Consider the following 22,505-nt stretch of genomic DNA (forward strand, 5'->3'; position numbering starts at 1 on the left):
ATAAGTCCCGGGCATCACTTCACCGTTGCTTGAGAAGAAGCAGGATTTAGTTTTGTACAATCAAACATAACGGTTCTGGCTCGGCGGGGGAGTAGAAACACCCCCATACGGTCCAGTAAAGTTTTGCTTATTTCCAGTTGCTATGTTTAAATCATTGCTGTTTGGGATATCCTCATAAACTGTGAGTCCTTTAGGGAGTAGGTCAAACTGAAGCAACAAAGGCCACTTGAGGTAACATAACTGTGTGCTTAGATTTTCATATGGGATGGACTCTTCTGACATAAACATTTTTTCTTTTTTTGCCCTCCGTCAGTGTCAGCTGACTGATGGTCGAGCGGCTCACATCCCCTCCCTGTTGACTTTGGTGGTGCTCCTTCAAAAGAAATGGATACCTACTGTCATGCCAAACGCTTGGGGAGAGAAATGAGGAAAAGGCTGAGAAATTAAACTGACAAGCAGGGGTATGTTCACATGAGAGAAATATAGCAAAAAAGTACCCACAGTAGCACATTTGTCAGCCTTGTTCGGCCTGGCAGTTCAGCTCGTGTGCACTGCGGAAGGCAGCTGAATATGCACTACTGAAATGAAAGAAGAAAAAAGAGGTTCAAGGCAAGGCAAATAATTGGATTTGGCTCAGCCAGAATGTAAGTGTGTGCTCAGCAATGCGGCTGTGTTTGCACAGCTGGAGCGTGTGCCCAGGGTCATCTCTGCAGGGAGTAGGGTTTGGCACTGCCGGGCACAGTTATACAGAACAAGTCCGCTGAAGAACACTGAACGCCTCTCCCAGTATTTCCCTTTTAGAAAAAGCATTAGCCAAACTCACAGAGGACAAAAACATCATTTTAGATAAGAAATTTTTATTTTGTCCCATTGCAAATATGGGGCAAAGCTACAGGTTCTTGTCAGATGGCACACATATGAGCAGTTTTTCTCTTCCATCATATTATCCAGTGCTGCTGCCTTCCCCAAAGAGGGACTTTAGTTCCAGTCTAAATAGGACAGACTTGACAGGCTTGCTAGAGAAGGGTAGCAAGTTTCACCCTGCAAGATGTGGGATTTGTCTCTTAAAACCAGCTGGCTGTGGCTTCAGTTTGTGTAAGAAATGTTATTTTTTAGGTTATTTTTTCAAAGTGAGAAGAAAATCTCTGGTGGCACGAAACGCAAGAGCAGCCGCTTCTCGCCGAAATCTACACAGGCCGAGGCACTGAATCAAGGTTTAATGTCGGAAGAAACAGGTATGACATGAGTGCGCGATGCCTCGGCACACTGCGCACCCTTAATCGTGAGGGAAAATCCTATTTCTGAGAGATTCATCATGCTCAACTTACAGCGCTAACACACACGAAGACAGGAGGGTATCACATGAATCATTTAGTTTAGCCTGTGTTACCTACATTAACTCAGAAGTGGAAAATCCCAAGCTAATAAAGTACAGTATAAATGTGCATCTGGGAGTTGGAGCTGCCAGATGGTTAAAAACTGGAAATCAGAGGGTCTATTGAGTTTTGGACAGTGCATAGTGGCAGAACAGATAAGAGGGCCTCTAAAATGGATGGAATAGTATTACAATCCGACCTAACAAGTCATCTACTTATGGAAATATAATACAATGCTCCTTATCAAAGATATTCAGGCCGCCTAAATGCCTCAGTTGCTTTTGTTATGGACAACCTAGGAGCTCTTTAAACACTGGAGAAATCTGAGACTCTACAACCCCATAGTGGCATCTTCGATATAAACTATGTGACCGTGAAAGGGAATCTTTTTTCTCCTTACATTTAGAAAGTAGTCTTCAATAGAAGCACACCCATCTTAGAAATTCCTGACAGAACTGACTTGCTCTGGCATCTTGAGTTTCAATCTGATAGCTCCAAAATTGCTTCTGCAACCAAAACCTTCAAAATGTGGTCCAAGTCACCCTTCCATTGTTGTCGGTGCATGTAACAGAGATGGCTTCAGATTCTGCGGGTTTCACATTGGCTACAGATATCCAGGTGACACTGATAGATCCCGAGGGCATATCTCAAGTCAAGACTGGGAAGATGAAGCCAATAAAAGCCTCAAGCGTAGCTTTATGGTAATCTTGTGCCGCTACCAAACACGCCCGCATGCTCAGCGATGAGGGCATGAACTCTACAAAAACCTTCGCTGCTGCAAATCAGTGCACAGGCCAGCCTTTCTGTGCCTTTTGCTCTTGAGAAAAAAAGTTGGTTAGATTTAATCAAGGTGAAATCATGTAACATCTTAGTCACACTAAGAAAACAATATCCACATAAGTCGCATTTGGCACATTAAACAGTGATATTGGTACAGATGGCCTCCCAGACTGAACAATGGAAGTTTCAATAAGAGATCCCCCTGGAAATTGAACAGCCTGACCTTGACTGGGTTCTCTGTTTCTGTTTCCAAGGATTAAAAGACCAACTGGACCCTTGAGATTACCGTGATGCCCGTAAATGTGATGCCTCTAGCAGGTGGACAGGTAGTGAGCACTCTGTTAATCTTTAAGAGTTAGGTGGGCAGGAAGAAGGGAATTATGGGTCGTGGAAAGGACAGCAAAGTAAAGACATGTGCAGGGCTGGTGGAGTGTGTCGTGAGTGAAGGCAGCATTTTGAGATAGAGTGATTATTAAGGAAAATGTGTTTCATTTCTTTTTTCCATTTCGGTTTCTGTGTTAATAACTTTGAGGCTGTTAGAGATGGCAGCTGCCATGAGATTTACATACACTGTAAAAACTGATCTTCAATCAGTGTTAATTCTCTCAGCAATAATACAACTCGTTTGTCAAAACAACATTTAGAAGAAAAATGAAAGAAAACTCAACTAATTACTGGCATGCATGTGAGAAATCATATTCGCATACTGTGGTAAAACAATAATCCCCTGCGGCCCAGCCCTTTTTTGGAAGTGAAATTAGGTGCTTGCATTGTTGCACCATAAGTAGGACCTCGCAGCTCTCTGCGAGTATCTCAGCTTAGCTAGTTTCATCTTCATATTGTCTAAATTCATCCAACTAACTAGAACTTCCATGACATAGTACCTCATCCCATTCACTGATCATCAGAAGCACGAGTTAAGGGTTGTGGACCTTAAAATGACAGATGTGACCTTGGGCAAACTTCTGTGAAGTTGGGTTGTTGTGTATTAGTCCAATTACATTGTGATAAATACTCTCAAAGGAGTAGCAATTCTTGCTAATTTTACCTGGACAGACAGACAGCAGATGCACACCATGGTATAAGTTCATCGGTCCTTCAGCCAGAGGAGCTCAAAACTAAACAGGAAGCCTTACCTCACAGAACAGCTGAGACAAACCAAGACAACATGCCGAAAACAATGTTAGCATCCAAGAAAAAAAAGGTTTGGCCTCTTTGATAGCCAGATGAGAGCCAACTCCATCACTAGCTGTTTGCTTGGTGCCACTTGAGCTAATTGAAGTCAATGAACTGGACAAATATTACAGCAAGTCTGTGCACCACTTTTAGGGAATGGTTTTCTAGCTTTTGAACATTACTTAACATACAGGTATAAGTGTCAGTGCAACACATCTGTGCAGTGCATAGATGTACCTTGTGAATGGAGCTAATAAGCATTAGTTAAGAAAACAGAAAAATCAACCCTTTGATGCATTTAGGGTTACTTCTGACTCCAAGAAACATCAGGGGAACAGCTATAATAATAAATCTAAGACTTCCACTGGGCTATCACAGCCCACTGGGTGATTACATAGTGCCTGTGTCCATCTTTTATGTACAGTTTACAGGTTGAAGCCTAACTAAAACCCTACTCTGAAGACTGAGCTCATCTTTTGCCTCTGGGGAAACAAACACCCTCTGTATTCCTTTCCACTTCTATCATCAACAGAAAAATTAATGGGCCATTTATAGTGACAAAACTCTTTTAAAACTCATATTTAGTGGTTACATTTTCTTGGCTGAAGACCTTAAATCTAATGGTAATAAGATGTTTTCCATCTAATGTGAAAAAAACCTTTAATAAACTGTAGAGTGAATTTGGCACCATAAGCTGTGATATTTTCAGGTTCTGGTTTCTGTATATTTAAACTGTTATCACTCAAAACCTGTTATTATCTCAGGAATGCCAATATAAAGCTACTCTTTGTTCACATTACTAGCCATGTTTAACACCATGTATAACTTTTTGTAACTATTTCTGTTTTTTCCACCCTGAAAGTGTAATAAAGAACGATAATAAACAATGAGCGGGACAGAAAACTGTTGCTCGATTTACTGAAGACAGAGGAAAAGATGGAAGCATAAAAGGTCTTGTACACAGCAGCACTATGACAACAGCTGGGTGTGCCTGATATTAATGAGACACAAGTGGTGGATCTGCCCTGATTCACTTGCGTCATCCAGATAACTGGGGCATGCAAGTTCACAGAGGGCCTGTGAGCCAAGCTGGCTTCTTCTGTATAATAAGAACTGTTGACTTGCACAGCTGGATCTAACAGTCTGACCAAAAGAGACTTTGACAAGTCAGGGACTGAATGGCAATCACAAACATGGGAGGTTTGCTGTCCTGTGCATGTGTGTATGTCATTAGTGGGTTCATTTGCAATGTCAAATCAGGGAACTAACTGGATAAGCCTCTGCAGCAACCTGGATTGTTGCAGAAAGAAAAATATCCACCCTTTACGACTTCTATATTTATATAATTGTCTCTCTCTCTGATAGAGGAAATTACGCTGCCATCAGTGACACTTTCAGTTTGCATGACACTGCAGAGGAACAAGGTGGGGTCTCTCCTGAGCACTTAAACAGGCTTATGACTTAAACACGTTCATACTCTGGTCATCCGTCTCCTCTTGCACACCAGTACTCAGAGTGTGACCTGTGAGGAGCAGGAAGCCTGGAAGCTAAAGTAGGTTAGAGCCAGGAAAAGGGAGAGGCTGTGGATCAACCCCTCCCACGTCCCCAAGACCCTGGAGCAGAGCTCAGCAGGAGCTAAGTGAGTCCGTCAGCAAGCACACACGGCCAAGCTGAGATGTCCCGCAGTGTGGAGGAACGCTTTAATGATACAAGAAGTAAAGCAAAAGAAAATGTTTCCAAGATGATGTAAATATATGTCTTAAAAGATTTGCTTGCCTCGTCTAATGAACGAAACACATACATAAATTCAATATGTCAAGGAAATTAAAAGATAAATTAAAAGACGGACACGCATCTTTGCACTCGTATGTATATATTTTTTTTTACGCCAGAGCAACTCAAAAGCAAGATAATGGCATGTTGGAGCAAGACTCACCTAAGGTTGCATTACAGACACACATGGTTGCACAGATAAAAGTTAAAAGCAACAGGCGAGACAGTTTTGGCACACGCTGTTAAACACGAACCTGCATCCTCGGCAGCGGCTCGAGGCACAGTTTCTGCACGGACGCACCTGCACGCAACAGCAGCTACAGTTGGTGCTGCATGCAAAAAGTAATTTCACACCTTTGCTATACATACTTTGATTTACAAGCAGTTCTACAAATTAATCTTTTAGGCTCAGTTAAACAGCTTTACTGTAGTATACTGCAACCCTTGAGTAGCTGTCTTTAAATATCAAAGAGGTCTGTAAATCTAAATGTTTTGTTAGCTTTGCCCAATTCCACATCTGTTGTATAAATTAGCGGTCTGCAAGCTCAGTCTGGTTTATAAGGAAAATATTTTCCTGCAAAAATATCCAACATAAAATAGATTAAGCCACTGCAATTGCAACCACATACTGTAATATTAAAATTGGTCGAGCAGGCATCATTAAATATGAAGGCAGAGAGTGGCATTTTTGTAAGCTTTCGGCAATAAATTCCAAACTTGTTAAGCAAAAAGCCTCTTTGCCAGTTCCATTCAGGTGTTAATATAATGGAATAAGACAAAATGCCGAGCTGATTGATTGTCCAACTGCTGCACAGTTGGCTCCTGATTAACATGTTGTGTGTTATGGGGAAAACAGGCTCTCCCTATTTTGGAGATTTATTCCAGCTACATTATCCAATTTTTCACCGTGGAAGTTTTAAGTCGAGGCCCATTTGTCTTGAGTGCTCAAGTCAAACGCTAAAAACGCTGAGAAACGTCAATCTCACAGGCAAGCCGTTTAGAGTACATAATCACCGAGTAACACACGCTATCATTTGTGCTCTTTATATAAAGACGACTTAATTCTGGTTTGAAGACTTCAAGATTGCAGCATTTGCATTGCAAGCAGAAGGCTGCAATCAGTCTGTTGTGATGCTTATATTTAATCGATGTGCAGTTAACATATGTGCTAAACCTTGTTTATCCATTACTGCACAGGGTTCAAAGTGCAAGGATTTACACAACCAACAAGGCACTAAAATAAAACATCAGCAAAGTCATTGCCCTAGTTTGCAAATTGAAAAAATTATCTTCATCAAAAATGAATGTTTTAAATGTTTCTTTCTTCGTGCTCCACCTCTCCACTGTGTCTCATTAAATTCAGCTTTTGTATAATCATGCTGACAGACAGACCATAAACAAACTGACAGACAGACGAATGGCCTGGCTCTTGTCTTGGCAGAGGAACAATGCACATTTGCATTAATGCAGTTTCATTGTAGTGATAAATGATGTTGATTTTATTGGGAGGCAGACACAGAAACTTATTGAATTTGTCATTGGGACTAGCTGTAGCTACAGTTATTCCCCAAACATGCATCTACAAACAAAATAACAGTAATTTTATATACTTTGGACGAGAGATGCCACGTGCAGCATGACATTGCTGCATCTGCAGTTTTTTACTGACTAAAGGAGAATTATTTGTATTGGTTTGGCTGCACTGTAAAAAAAATTATATTATATTATTAAAATGCAACGTCAACCACTAAAAAAATGGATCAAAAGTCTGGAAAAGCAGTACTTGTTCATAAGAATGATTCTACTGTTCTCAGACCAAAACTGAAGCAGGGACGTTTTTTCATTTTTCTTTTCTTTTGATTTATTCTTCCCTTTTCCCAACAAGTCCTGTGATATGCCCACTACAGGGCAGCGGTAATAATTATAATACATTTACATTTACTAAAGTTATCTGTAACGTCATATATGACATCTGAGATAAACTGTGGAAAATGCAGTACTGAGAGTTTTCCACGTCATCAAAATGTTTTTCTAGTGAAAATGAGCCGGTAAATTATTTCTTTATATCACTAAGATGTTCCTGATGTTGTTTAAGAGATTAGGATGTGCTTTTTCTTTAAGCAAGTGAAAGTTCATGCACATTTAAAACATGTTGATAAGCCTTTCTTTAATTACAGCTGCTTCCAGATAGAGTCACAATAAAAATGTGCCGGAAATGTTTGGGGATTGTAAACTTAACTCCCAAGTAAAACTTCTAATTACACCATGAATCGCTCTGACCTAAGTAATCCTATCTAAAAAACTGTCGTTCTGTGTCTATCAAACATTCATACTGTGCATATTTGGCACAGATTTGGTTTCCTCTGATCATGTAATGATTTGCCCGTAACGATTACTTTCTCATGATGATGGAACAGTTTGTACCTGTTGTGCAAAGAGCTGTAGTCGCATTCCTGCTGCGCCCTCCTGCCAATCATCATCAGTTTCATCAGTTTGGTTCAGCTGATGACTAAGACGAAACACATGAGTGGATCTTGCTCGCTCTTTACAAGCAAAGCCAGCCCTTTTTTTTAAGTTAAAACAACAAGCCATCTCTTTGTCAGTCAGACTTCAGAAAGCCTCTCCCTAATTCCATCTTCCATTAACGAAATAAGTCAACATTAACGCTCACTACGGGCATAATGCCCCATTATTCAACATTTTAATGGCATGATTTCCTGGTGTTTTATCAAAATCCATTAAGCTCATGCAGTGTGCACCTGGACTAAATATTGGATGAAATACTGAGTCTGACACATGAACAGAAAGACGTATCCCTGCAGTCATTTAAAACAGCAGCTGTTTTATCAAAAGAATCGTGGCTTTTTCTTGGGGTTAGTGAGAAGAATAGCTGATTTTACTGAGCTCCTACTTGAAGTAAAACTTTTTGACCTACAATAAGATAATTTACATGTAAAACAAGTAAAATAATGGATCCTTATTATGGTCTTTAGCCATAAAACCAAGTCAGGGTACACAGCAAATTCAAAAGTGTTAAATTTTTTGGTGTTAATAGTCTCCTTGCAAAAGTAGAGTTAATTTTACTCTAAGCAGAGTCACATTCTTTTAATGTAACTCTGAGGTGTAAAATGATAGTAGTTAAAATCGAGTGTTAAAAATGAGTGTTTCTCTGTCAAATCTGGAGGTGTTACAATGGAAACATTAACTCTTGACCTCTTAACTCTGAACTCCTAGAGGGGCTATGACACCAACAGAGTAAATTCACAGACTCCGCCCTCAGCACGGCTCCAATCGAAGCTGAAGTGAAGCCGTTTCAGAACATTTTGCTCTACATATTTGAGTTGTTTGCCATGCTTGGTAAGTCATTTTTTCAAAGATTGTTTCAATTATTATTATGAGCTTTTACTTCTGTGGCTCTTTGGAGTTGAGACAAAGCTGTGTGAAAGGCATTAGCCATGTTGCTCGCTGATAGCATAATATTCTGTTTTAGCTAGCTGAAAGGTATTGTTTGCGGGCAAATACCACAGCCTTGAAAAAAGCTTGCATGTGAATTTTCAGTCAAACTTTTGGTCAAATACACCTAAAACAATGTCTAGAATGTGAAATGTTGGTATAATGGTGCTACTTGCCTGAAAACGATCGCCCATAAAAAAAAAAATTAAAAAAAAACGAGCAAACAGCAGTAGCAGACGTCCTGACTCGATTCTACGGTAGCATTTAGATCCCTCCAGAGTTTTGTGCACACGGTTTAGGTAAAAATGAAAAAGGTTGAGGTTTTACATTTAGTTCAGTATTACCTGTTGCCTGTGTCCTTGTCTTTTGGGAAAATACTTTACACAAGTAATGGCTCAAAGAGGATTCCTTTTTTTTTTTACTGTGCTGCAATTGTTTACTGGATTATTTGTGCCGTTAATTAGTGTCAACTAATTTTTATTCAATCTCCACACAGGATATGCTTGTGAAGATGGAATATGGGGGAGAGCAGAAGTGCGTTGAAGTTCCACAAAGTGATGAATGAAGGACATGCATATTGTATTGAAGAAATAAGTGATGAGAATGCTGTTATTTGCATTTACCATGTCAGACCTTTTGATAAACAAAATTCTAATGAAAGTGAGAACATGTATACTGTTACGTCTTTCAGAAAATGTTTTGAAATTGTGGTGCACAGTTCAGAATAAATGTTTTTCAAAAACCATTGCATCTTTTTAGTAAATGTTTATTTCCAAAAGAAATTTCTAGAAGTTCAGAACAGTAAAATTCCCGCTTTTTAGAATGAATTGGAAGATAACTCTTACGTAGTTAAACTAAAATACTCTTTGAGAGTTAATATATAAACTCTTAACACCAAGTGTTAAATTATCAACTCCAGACAGATTTGGTGTTTAACACTAAATCAGAGTTAACGTACCAACTCTCCAAAAAGAGTTAAATTAACACTCTCTGGTGTGGACCCATATAGACACTTTAATAGTGTTGAAATCAAATCCGACAGTGTTAATTTGGACATGCTGGATTTGCTGTGTAGGATAGAGAAAATATTGCAAGGGCAAGCAAGGCAGAAGTGCTTGCCCAGTGAATACTAGAATAGACCCCAATTAAAATTTACCAAAAAGCAATTTCTCTACTTACAGCTCCAATGATGTTCTGGCTCTAAAAAAAGATGTCTTATTGGATGCTACACCTGGCTCTGTCCCTAAAAGCTAGCTTGAAACTTTTTCAGTGCAAAAAGGAGAGGACGTCCCAGCAGTTCACTAAGATGCAGGAGACGCTCACCACTCATGCTTTTTTGAGTCAGTAAACAAATAAAATTCTAGCTAATTACTAGTCCGAATCAGTTGGTCAAATGTTTTAGTTGATAGGCTAACCAAACAAATATTAACCTCCTAGGACTTGGTGTCCACATATGTTGACATCACATTTTGGGTTATTTAGACCAAAATACTCAATTCTGCTCTACAAGGGCCTGATATCCACTTACGAGGACATTATACTGCTACTGTTCTATCGAAATTTAAATGAATATCCTCATATGTGGCTCTTATTTTTCTTAGGAACAAAAATTAGGTAAAAAAAAAAAAAATCTGGGAATTTGTTTTTACATTCATCAGATGTATCAGGACCCAATCAGCCCAAATATCAAAGAGAAATTAAAAATGCATGCCGTGGAAGAGTTCAGGTCTTAGGAGGTTAATGGGGTATTCCCTGCATAGGGTTTTTGTAAAACAAGCCCCAGTGAACAGAAGAGAATTGAACTAAAACAGCTAAACTCATGGTGTTTTGTCCCTTCCAGTTACAGAACGTTATTTTGTTCCAATCAAAACCATAAAACCCTAATTCAGAAATATCTCAAACTGAAGCTACAGTATATCTATTGTCAGCCAAATTAAGTATGTAGATGTTTCTTGGAGTGGCTGCATTAGAAGTCTGAGAAATCTGACTACAGCAGCTCAACAACCAACATGGCATACCATATAAAAACAGTAGGTTCTTTATTTCTTTTTTTTCACCAACTTTCATGTTTATAGCTTGAGCGTTTAACTGAAATCATGCACACTTAACAGATTTTAGTATGCATGTGCTATAATAATCCCCTTTTTTTACAGCTTCAGTGGCTCCAGCATCTGTCAGTAGCTGCAGCTAGGAGGCAGCTAGGAGGCTGCAGCCTCCTCTCACATCAAAAAAATTAGAAAAAAGTAAAGCATGATTGGAATATATTGCTCACAAAAGGTGTTTGGTGTAGTTCTTACGTTGAAACTTTTGGTATTTTCAGAGATCATAAGAAATGGGCTGGTGCATTGCAGTCTTCTCCAAAATTAGATTATATGATCTAATCATTTAATAATTTTAAATAGTTACAATTATTTAATATGGGTAAATATTAGTCATTTATATCAATTTAAATTAATTTAACCTAATAAGGCTCGGAGCCACAGAGTGCACTCCATGGTCTGTGGCAAATTTCATTAATGTAGAGATAAAGCTGCCTCCCACTCCCACCACGCCATGACTAATCGATTAGTTTAAGAGTAGGTACGATTTCAGTCGACAGCTGTTATTTAAACTGTGATCTGACATTTCTTCAATGTGTTTTTTCCCCAAATACTGTAGAGTTTTACATCTTCAGGCCTCTAACTGTTGTAATTATTACATTCAATAACCGGTGAAATTTACTGTCAGTTATCCTTCTTTTAAGAGACAGTTTATCTTTTCATTTCAGCAAATACTTTAATGGCTCATGTTTTTGAAACGTTGATGTCATTTATCAGGTTTCTTCCAGACTTACAGCTCCAGAGTGTGTTGAGACGCCTTGTCAATAACTCTCAGCAGCACAATCAACATGAAGAAAGACATACCGGTTTCACCTGAACTTTCCTATCAGGTACTTTACAAACTTCCTGCCTGTGCCCCCGATTGTCCATCGATCCATCTGTCTCATATCTGCATTCAGCTTAAAATATCTGAACTCACAGATTCCTTCGCATTGAGCTGAGACCAGTATTTCTCATATCATCTACATGGCTTCACAGGCCACCTGGTCACCACAATCCCAACTATTCCAGCTATGAAGCAATTCATGTTGAGATGAGAGAAGAAGCTGTGCCGATAACGCGAAAGACTTAGAGTTATGCCCTGCCGAGGTGAAGGAGGAGTGGGGAGAATGAAGGCTGAATGACATGTTCAATGTCAAATGTGCACTTTTCCAGGTCATGGTTGCCAAATGCTTTTCAAGCTGCATACCTGTCATCAGGGAGGCAGGGGGAGTGCTGAGAGGATGACAGATGCAAACAAGACAGGGGTATGTGAGACTGCATTTTTGCTCAAGGTACAAGTTGCCCCACTGAGATCCCAGCATGGATGATGTCACCACACAGAGGTATGCTGGGACAAAAATCCCCAGTAACATGTCAAATGTAACACTGGGAGGAGACAAACGTCATCTGAAATCTGGTGGCTGGTGAACTCAAAGTTCGTAGTAATGAGTTCATTCTTTGGTTAACGCTTTAGCCTGATATCCAACAGTATGACTTAAACTCAATATTGCATGTTTATAACAAATATGAAAAATGCTCCGCCTAAACTGTTCTTAAACTCCTGAGCTTGACAGACACTTCAACCATTCAGACTCTTAGCAACAGCGTGTAAACACACTCACGATGGACACATGCGCCAAGACCACACAGATTTCCCAGGTGGGAGGTTCTCAGAGGGCAGACCTAGGCCTCTTTATAGGGGCTATAAGCCACAGTCACAACATCTGCGATGTGTGACTGTTCACCCCAGCATGATTTGTGTGTGTTTCTGTGTGCATGTGTGCGAGTGTGAGCGCATTTTGTAGAGGGCACTGTGGCATAGGTAATCCCTGCAGAAGCCTGGGAACGAGGAATTTGGATGGACTTTTGGCTCCAATGGTCACAAAAGTCACAAGACTGCACACACCGACACCTTAAAACCTTTGGGTAAAATGTGCTTTTTTCAAATGTACAGTTTCCTTTTTAACTTATATTTATACATAAACATTACGTTTATTTTTTTTACCAGCTTAAGCTAGTAATATATAAGCTTTTAGCCTTAAAAGTCACATTTTACTCAGTTTTTATCCAAAAGATTATCCAAAAACCATCAAAATCCTTGATCCTTGACTGAGAACCTTCACAGACACATCAAAATCCTTCTGTGTGTTTTTCAGTTCATATATAACAAGGAAAAAATAAACTCTAGAAGCAATGCACTAAAAGCTAGAAGCTAACATGGAATAGCATGGTGCCATAAATGCTATAAAAATTGAGGAATATTAAGTTGTAATGAATGACTTTTATTGTATATGTGTCTCATTTTTAGCTGAATGTATGACACAAATGCATGCGCATCTACACAAAGACCCACAAGCGCACTATGGATGATTACATGCTCATCAATCTGCTTCTGTGGATGTATGCATTGTAATCCTAATAGCACATCATTTGTAATGGGGTCTCTAGTGTTTAGTCGTAGCCGCCCAGCGTTTACTCAAAGCACATGTGGCCAGGGGGGGAAACAGATGTGAGAACCCCAGGAAGCATCATTAGCTTCACAAACATTCACCGTAGCCAGCCGTGGAGACCCTGTCAGACAGCAGCGCTGCAGACCTTAAGTCCATCATGTTTCCACTGGATTTAGCTGTCCACTCATTCTTTTCCCCTTACTGCTAACATTTCTCACACTCGTATGCAGTCTCCCTTTTCCCTCCTCCCAAAAGTGAGCGAGTTAAGCTAAGATAACTGGTTTACTCTTTGTTTTTCAGGCTAGTCGGCCACTCGGTAGATCAGGAGTTGCTGCATCTTAGATCTTTAATATTTATGTTTTCCTTTCCCACTTTTATGCTGGTAGCTTTGTTATACATCATTGCTGTTTGGCCTTTTGCTCTCCGTGCATGCTTCATGCAATTCTTCCTGTCTCACTCCATCAATAACACACTTCCCCCCCCCCATTTCGTCAGACATCTGCATGTCTGTGTGTGTGTCCCTTTCTCTACTTGCTATCGATTAAATCTACATCAGTATCACTCCATTAATATTAAACTTCTATGTATCTTCTAGCATGCCAGTCACCTTCCACCTCGATGCCTCCAAGTCTGTGACAGTTTTGTTTTATTTTACAGCATTTTTTGTTAGACCCTGCTTTCCTTGACAATTCTGTTTTTTTTCTGGTGATCTGGTGTAGGCTTTGGCTTTGACCTGTATGGCAACACGTTTTTTCCCCCTTTGGCGTTCTACTCACTAAAATTTCTATTGTTTTTCTCATCTTCCCATTCTTGACCTTTTTGCCTCTGTAACCCTCCCCCCTTTCTAATGTCTATCTCTCTCCTGACAGTCCTCCCCACCACTGCTTCAACTCTCAAACCCATGCTCACACCTCCTACCTGTGCCTCCCTTCTAATTAGGCATCATGAGAGGGATTCGAGTGCTGCTTCTCCCCTCTCGTTAGCACCACTCCCCGGCACTCCTGCTGCAATCCCACCCCGGGGCTGTGTCTGAGGTCAAGGCCGGGGCAAAGCAGAACAGACGGGGCTCGATGCATGTGCTCGAGGCAAGGCTGAGCCGAGCTGCTCGGCTGCAAGCTTCTGCTTCGGCTTTTGTGATCAGCTGCATGTGAAAAATGTGCAGGCCAGATGATGCACGGACGGTCTCGGCTGCTGCAAATGAAGTTTGCGCTGGCGTCCAGGAACACACAACAGGATAAAACAACAACGCTCAATCACGCTGATGGAGGGGACGTGGGTTTACTACAGATGGAGCCGAAGATGTTTCATCAGAGGAAGAGAATGCCAGAGGCTCGGCTTTCAAGCTTGGCAATGACAAATAAACCTCATGATGAAGGAACAAATACATTCACATGGGGCTCCAGAGGAAACAGAAGGGGATAGAGGGCAGCCACCTGCAAAATCACCATAAGGCTCAACTATCCCAAATGGGCGTGGGAGCCACAGAGGATATAACTGCTGAAGTGGACAAAGAAGGTCCATCTGCTGTAATGTTGCCATCTACTGGCAGCTTTTTATCAAAGCATGACAGCGCCATGACTTTAAATCAGAGTTCTGCACTGTGCAGGATTTTTAGAAGCAGATGAAACCACAAGATCTCATTATGCTTTTTCATAATGTAGTCTGAACAACATGTCCTGTTGTATGCACTTTGGCACAGCAGCATGCAACACAATTCCAGAGAGTTATGCCATTTGCTGGCACAGCCCACTTTGGGCACTCAGTCACAGCTTGTTATTAGAGCTCAGCATCAAGCAATCAAAAGGTAAACAACACAATCAAGTGCTGCAAGATTTTGGAGGGAAAACAGCAAAAAAGCCATATTTTCCTTTCTCCATCTTTTCTTTTATCAACTCCTGATGTGAAAGCAGTAGTTTGCCATTCTTGAAAATCTGCCAATTCACATTCTTGCGCAGAGTTGGAGAAGATTCACAGAAGTTCTGTACTGTAAATGCAAAACAAAGAACGGGAGCGGTTAGCTTAGCTTGGATTTTTACACTTTGATTTTTATACAGCTAAATAAATAAGATAAGACTATTACTGAGTGAGCTTTAAAGGATTTTGATGGCAGAATTTATTAGCCCTGGACAAAATATGACTAGCTGTTTCCTGGCTTGCAATCTTTAAACTAAGCTAAGCTAATTTCCTGCTAACCTGAACGTTTAATTATTAGCAATATAGCTAGATTTCTCGGCAAGAAAGAAAATGAGAGATTTCTTAAACTGACCTGAATGCATCAAAGCTTTGACCAATTCCATGTTAATTCTTTCTAAATTAATACTGAAATTAGTATTTTTTTTTTTTTTAATGGTAGGCACTCCCACAGATACTTTAAACAGAGCATGAATGCCCCAGTCGAAATATTCAGTTCTCCACGAAACTTTGAGGTCTCTATTATGCTTTTTCAGACAACCTTAGACAGTTTCCATGAATTTCCAGATATTCCTCTGAATAGAAATTAAAGTCAGATTTTGTTTACTTTCCATTCATGACTTGGATTGCAAGGAACAATAAAAGTTGTCTTTGATAAAATTCCTCTCAGAACCTAATTTCGGATTTTTACTCGTGCCAGTGATGTCACACATTGGTTTTCATTTTGAAGCCTCGTCTTGAGTATTCTGATTTTTGCCAGATTCATTTTTTTGTAGCCAGATCCCAAGTCAGATGTTTATATGACACCTACACAGTAGTCACTTGTCAATAGCAGCATCCTGAACTATACCCCACTGAATCATGTTGTAAAAAATATGACTAGACCCTAAAATTGAAACCATAAACTAACAGCATTGTCATTTTCTCATAGACTGACTTCCCACCCCTGCTATTTGTATACTACCTTGTCAGATCTGGAGACTCTGTCCCTTGTTTATATACAGTCTATGTCCATGCCAAGTTTGTAAAATCTCTGATTGTGAGCTTTTTCAAAAACTTTTCTTACTCCTAGATTATTCCTGTTCAGTAAAAAATGACCTGCCATTTTCAGAAAGAGGCAAAAGAAAAATTTCATGTTGGAGATATAAGCTTTACTAAAGCTTAGTTATCCAAATACTGTTGAAAAGGAGCTTTCTTAGGGATTCAACAGCCAGTAGGAGCTGCCATCTCCTTTTCTGTTCTGCAGAACTTTTCCTTCATTGGCCCACTGAGAAAACTCTGAAGCTACTTCCTTTTGGCCTGGCTTTATAGGGATGCAAGTCTGTTCTCTGGATTTCCAGAACTGGAAGAGCTGCATGCTGGCACACCTGAGTAGGACACACAGGAAACACTGCTACCATGCCAGGAACACTAATAGCGCTGCATGAAAAGTGAAACATTTTGTGGGTATCTTGGCAATTTATACAAACATGAGTACCAGTGAATTTTGCCCTTGGACTGTAAGAAACTGTGTGCTCACACACGCGCGCGCACACACACACACACGCACACCCACACACACTAAACAATCCTCAGTCCCACTCCACAGATTAAGCCCAGATGGGAACAATGAGATGAGTATGAGGGCTTTTGCAGTGTAACTGAAAACACTTGGTCTTGTTAACGCACTCCAAAAACTTGCTCTATCCATCCATCACTGGCCAGATGTTCTCTGAAGCTTTTTCCTTTACTCCTCAAGAGGGCCCAATCCCTCTCGAAATTAATTCACTTCCCATTCCACTTGCGTCCACAACAAAGGTATTCATGAAAGCTAATTGCATAGTTTGGGGTCTTTATGATCAAGCGATCGAGCTGAGGAGCGTATTTCAGAGAACAAGCGATGTTGTTGTTGACGGACGCTCACTTGGGACCGTTTGCACGTCGTGACCCCACTTAATCCTGCCATTAGGCCCCAAAGCTTCCCAATCCTGAGGACTTCAACGCACTCTGCTCCCTGCATTAGGACTCTGAGAGGGACCATTTCCTTGAGTAAACATCAAAATCGGTTGCTTTTGTGGCTAATTTCCTTCTGAATTCCAGCTTAGCAATTAGAGGAAAGGCATGTGGTGAAGTGAGTGTGGCAGCCCCAACACTCTGAAGTCTGATTTATATCCATCAATTCTTACAAGCCATACTCCACATAAACTCACCAGTTCAATAGAGCTGTCACAGTAACAGGCTCTTTGTGTTTCTGTGTTTTATTTGCATCTTTATTTAGAAAAAAAAAATCACTTCATTTTGTGTTTGAAGAAAGCAGATTTTTTTTAAAGTGCTGCTAATATTCCCTGTGAATAGATAGATAGATAGATAGATAGATAGATAGATAGATAGATAGATAGATAGATAGATAGATAGATAGATAGATAGATAGATAGATAGATAGATAGATAGATAGATAAAACAGAACTGAGAATCCACAGATCTGTGTCAGCGTGTGCCCTGTGTTTCAAAAGTGACTACTAAGGAGTTCAAAGCGGAAAGACAAAGAGCCAAAATGAACAAAAATGAAAGCGTACGAGAAGGATTTGCTCTGCTCCATATCCCTGCCAGGTTACAGGCACTAACATTCAGAGATGCCAGGGTGTCTTTTAAGGGCACAGCCTCATGCACGCACCGTCGTTTAATTCCCCATCCAGGAAAAGTGTTTCTGGAAGGTTCCACTTTTCTGCACAAATCAGGGGAAATGAGTGAAAGCAACAAGACCCTCCAAGAAATGCTCGAGGTATGTCATTATGTCACCCACAAAGGAAGGTCTATTCCATTTAGGGTTGGAGCCACAGGCCATTTGGCCCACACACACACAAATTGCACCCGCACAACTTTCAGCAGCCAAGCACACAAACACGGTCTCATTCCTTTGCCAAATTGTAATGCAGAAACTTTGACCCACGAGCACACATGAAAAGAAAATGCCACTGCAAAACAGGGACCCTTGGAGGAGGCACTTGTTGACCTCTGGCCCCGCAAAGCAAGGCACTGCGTCACTGTGCGGTGTGTGTTAACAGTGTAGGATAAAAAGGGGATGTTTTTTTCTTTTCTAGTTTCATTATTTTAATATGGCACTATTAGTTCATCAGAATCATATAACCAGCTTTGCATTAAACATGTATTGAAGAGTCCGGTGCAGACTTGCTCGGGCCTAGAGCAGATGGAAAGATTTGTCATCTGCTGACCACTTGAGCAAAATAATCTCTTGAGTCATTTTTCAGTCTGGTTTTGTGATGGAGACACAAAATAATCAAACCACAAACACTTGCAACACAGAAGTCAGTGTGAGCATCATCCAAGACATTTTTTGGGCGTTACCATCGGCAGGTCATCGAGCTGAAAGCAATCAGTTGTAAGTAACATTCATTACAGAGTCATTCCTGTTTGACGTATGAGTTTGTGCTGATTCCAACATATTTGAATCAGTTAATATCTAACAGGGATAATTTATCAGAGGATAAACCCTCTGTAGCCTCACAGTTAGGTCTGCAGACCTGCAAAGTCCCGAGCTCTCCTTCGTTGCTTGAAAGTCACTGATTACAATGTGGACATACTCAGCAGGACTGTGTAGCAGCCAGGGTGCCTAAATCCCAAATCACCTTGAAGTGCTATTAGCACCTGTTGTGGTCATTTACACACGCTGACAGCCCCCCCCCCCCCCCCCCCAAAAAAAAAAATCTGTCTGCACACCAAACAACTGCTTTGTGCACCAGGTTAAAACTCCCCGCTGTGCAGAAAGAATCAGCTTTTACACAATCCTGCCTCACAAGACTGATGCATACATATAAAGGGACTGTATGAATACATGTACATGTGACGAATATGTTAGTAGTGATTGTTGGACATTGATTTTTTTTTTCCAAAACAGCAGATATATTTGTTCACCATCAATCTTTTTCTTAATTTCTAACTTCCTGGTGGAGTGTATTTTATTATATTCTACACCCATCAATCAGCGGCCTCATTTCTTGCAAACAATAGCTGCTTTAGACAAACAGCATCACCAGATGATGAATAGTTTTGGCTTCTGGTGGGGGGGCAAAGTACTGACAGGCATGGGCACCAGCTATGAGCCATGTATGAATCTGTACCTCAGAGCACTCTTGTAATAAATTTGAAACGACAGGTCACTGATGTTTCTACATAGGCTGACTTTTCCTTTAGAAACAGAGGGCAAGCCAAACTGAAAGCAACAGGTGTCTGATTTCCTTCCCAATAAATTGACTTAAATGCGCTGAAACCGGAGCGGTGCGCCTTCTCCCCTCATGTTAAATGACAGGATCCATAAGTTGTTCGCGTGAAGACGCCACCGCGGCTTACCTTCGCACAGACAGCGAGGAGAACCAGGCTAGTCGTCCACAAACAGCTCCCACTCATCACGGACGCAAACAAACTCTTAAGTAATTTCAAAGCGTTGATAGACGGCTCTGATCGCCCGCTCTATGTCCCAGCCTGCCCCAGTCACTCGGGGAGAAAGAGGTCCGCTCGTCTCTCCGCGCTGCGCTCCGGCTCCAGTTTCCAGGAGAGCGAGAGAGGAAAAAAGGTAAAAGTCAGCCAAGAGCGGACGGAGACAGCATGACAGTCCACGGTCGCTTCCAGATATTTTGTTCCCCCGGCAAACACGTTGCTGCTAAATTTATGTTTGCATACCAGGCGTGCGTCAGGAAAAGGGTCTCACCCACCTTACATTCTTAAAGAAACACACTCCCGGGTCGTTACGCGCCGATGTGCAGCTCAGCGCAAGACGCGTGCAAAGCTGAAGTGATGCTTTTATGGCTGTGCGTTATGGCTGACTTTCACCGAATGGATGACTTGCATTAGATCACTTGTACTAAGCTGTTTCCCCCCTCACTGTTTACCTGTACTCAGAAGTGCTTGTATTGAAACTTAAACCAATAACTAAATAGATCATGCGCACAGTCATTCAACAGGGGACTCAACCTTCATGCTGAAAACTTTAACTCCAGCTTCTTTTCAACGTTAATCCTAATTTCAAGGCCGTGTTCATATCCAGTCACGGGTTTTGGAAAGGTTGACCTCAGTTCAGGGACAACTTCAAACCCACAAAGACTTTTTAAGACACATGGTTGCTTCATTGTAGCAGAGCACTAACAGCTCGTTTGTTACATGAGGGGTTGGAATGTTTGCTGCTTTTTAATTATTCAAAGAAATGACTCATCCTGAAGGTAGAAGAGCACAACAGAGGTCCACTCCTCTTTCTTAAACCCCACAGATCCACAGGCTCAAGCTGGAACGTCTTGTGCTGTCGGCTGTGCGCCGGTTAGGGATTGTGCCTCCTTTATCACAGCTTTAGTATGAAATGCATTAGTCTTTCAAGTTAGGCATCCCATGCTGCCAACCATGTGCCATTTAAGGTCAGGAAGAGTTTTATCTAAATCAGGCTCCCACTGCTTAAGAACTGAGATCAACCAGATGGAATGAGACGTTCATAGCCCTGGCCTTTGCTGGCATATGATTGAAATCTGAGGTTGTTTCTGGTTTAGCCTGATGAGACCCATGTCATTGCTTTAATGAATCATATTAAGTGGGTCATATTTTTTGTGGAATTTGATATTGGTCTGTTGTATCCTTGGACATGAACATCACATACTTTCTTAATGTGTGTCCAACCTGGGGTCGGATATTAACCCAAACAGATACAATTCAAGTTGGACCAGGCGAACAGCTAAATCACTGTGGAGGGCATTTTGACCTCATTTTAAATTTTTTTTAGTCTTTTTTTTCTTACTGACTCAGAAAAGAGCCGCAACGTGTTCCACTTCAACAAAGAAGGAATTTTGTTTTATAATTGATGGCTCGGGCTGGCAACTCCTCTTCCGTTTGATCCCGTACCTTCATTAAAATGAGAGACACTCTCGTCCTTTGAAGCCTAGCCCGCAGTGGTGGGGCATTAAGGCTCGCTTGTCGCTTTTGAAGATGTCCAGGGCCACCGTAATAACAACGTTCCTAGAAAATGTCATCTGTCCTCAGCCGAGCTTTAAAGAAATGCCCCCAGAGGCAAAAAATAGCACAGGTATGTATGGTATGAGCTACCTGAATTGCTGCCTGACACGCAGGCTTAAATTCAGCTTAATCTCTATTAAAACACCGAGCACAAGAATGTAAATGTTTACTTCCAAAGGAGAATGAGAGAAGGGGTGGGGGGAGGTTTTTACCTGAAGACTGTGGTGAGAGTTGAAATCATTTCCTTCTCCAGCTCGGGGTTAAATGATCATCCTTAATAGCTGCTTGAAACTGTAATCCTACCTGCTCATGTCTTACAAAGAGGAAAGACTCCAGGGCGTCCCGATGAACTCTGACCACCCCTCCTGGTACCCGAAGAGCAGCGCAGACACCCCACAAAGTCAGACCAAGTGGCAGATAATGCTCGGAGACATGAATAGTTTACATTCACTGTGACTGGCGGTGCATGGCTAAGCTACGTCCTCATGTTACTCTCATTGATGGACACATTCACCGGGGTCCCTTGCTCAAAGCTCCCATCAGCAGAGTTGCAAAATCACTGCCTTGGGGCGCAAATGTATTTTTAGAGGCTGTACATGCTTCAAAAAGGCATCTGCAAGTTGTTTGCTCAACAGATCTTACAGGACTTCTCTGTGTGGGAAGACAAATAAGAGGCCAAAGCAGCAGCTAATCACAGTCATTTAGCTGGGATCTTTTGTTTGAATGCAACGATGCCCTGAATGCTCAGTGACACTTTTTTTTCTTGCTTCTGGGCATTTTTAGAAGCACCTATTACGTTCCATGAACACGCAACCGGCATGACTTTACGAGCAGAAAATGGGGCCACAGTATGTACAGTACATGTATGTGTGGGGTTTTCCTGGCTAAACACACTCAGAGAAGGTCAGCACTCAGCATATGACTAACCCGGTTGTCTCACTTTAGCTGACTCCAAGCTTTAGGTCAGTGATATTTGGCCGGAGAGTCAAAGAGCTGCGTTTCACAAGTGTTCAAAGAGAGGGGAGAGAATTTGCCAGATACCATGGAAAGAATATGCCCTTCACAGGACACCAGATTTTGCGTTAAAGAGGTAGCAAGCAGATTTTTAAATCTTTTTATTTTTCCACCAAAGCAATCATGTTTTGGAAGTATAGTATATGTTTTACTGATCTTCAAGGAGGGGGATTAGACAAGACAGCCGACACCTTTTTGCTATTTACAGGAGGCATCATATAGTAAATTTAGCGGCTTTAAGCTGGTAGCAAGGCTGTCTCCTAAAGTGGTAAAACCTTTTTTAAGTAGCCTGTGACTATGATTATTACTTACTAGACAAGATAAGAGCGGACTCCACCTAAGAACTTCCCAAAATGTCAAACTTCTGCATCACAGAGCACATAAACTCATGTTTTGTGGCTCCTGGTTTCCAAACCCCCCTCTGCACGCAGTTTAACGCCACTTGGTTGTCTCATCAATCCTGATTGCCTTTATGGCTCCGTGGAATTTGGCACGCTATC

General features: G+C 41.1%; 1 protein-coding gene and 1 long non-coding RNA gene across 2 annotated transcripts in view; one reads left to right on the forward strand and one right to left on the reverse strand.

Moving 5' to 3' along the window:
* Window positions 1–19,677, reverse strand: part of LOC146580399 (ADAMTS-like protein 1) — a 106,025-nt gene extending 86,348 nt beyond the window's left edge. Inside the window, exon 1 of the mRNA XM_085267143.1 lies at window positions 19,348–19,677. Coding sequence (XP_085123269.1) covers window positions 19,348–19,404 — 57 coding nt within the window. The 5' untranslated portion in view covers window positions 19,405–19,677. The remainder of the gene's footprint in view (window positions 1–19,347) is intronic.
* LOC146580400 (uncharacterized) lies at window positions 8,146–9,303 on the forward strand. Its single transcript, XR_014891689.1, has 2 exons — window positions 8,146–8,462; window positions 9,055–9,303. It is a non-coding gene; the product is annotated as an uncharacterized LOC146580400 (long non-coding RNA).
* Window positions 19,678–22,505: the final 2,828 nt, after the last annotated feature.

The sequence above is a fragment of the Mchenga conophoros genome, linkage group LG3 (assembly GCF_057382185.1).
Source record: "Mchenga conophoros isolate Kocher_MC1m ecotype Shallow Benthic linkage group LG3, M_conophoros_male_GT1.1, whole genome shotgun sequence".
In the NCBI taxonomy this organism is placed as follows: Eukaryota; Metazoa; Chordata; class Actinopteri; order Cichliformes; family Cichlidae; genus Mchenga; species Mchenga conophoros.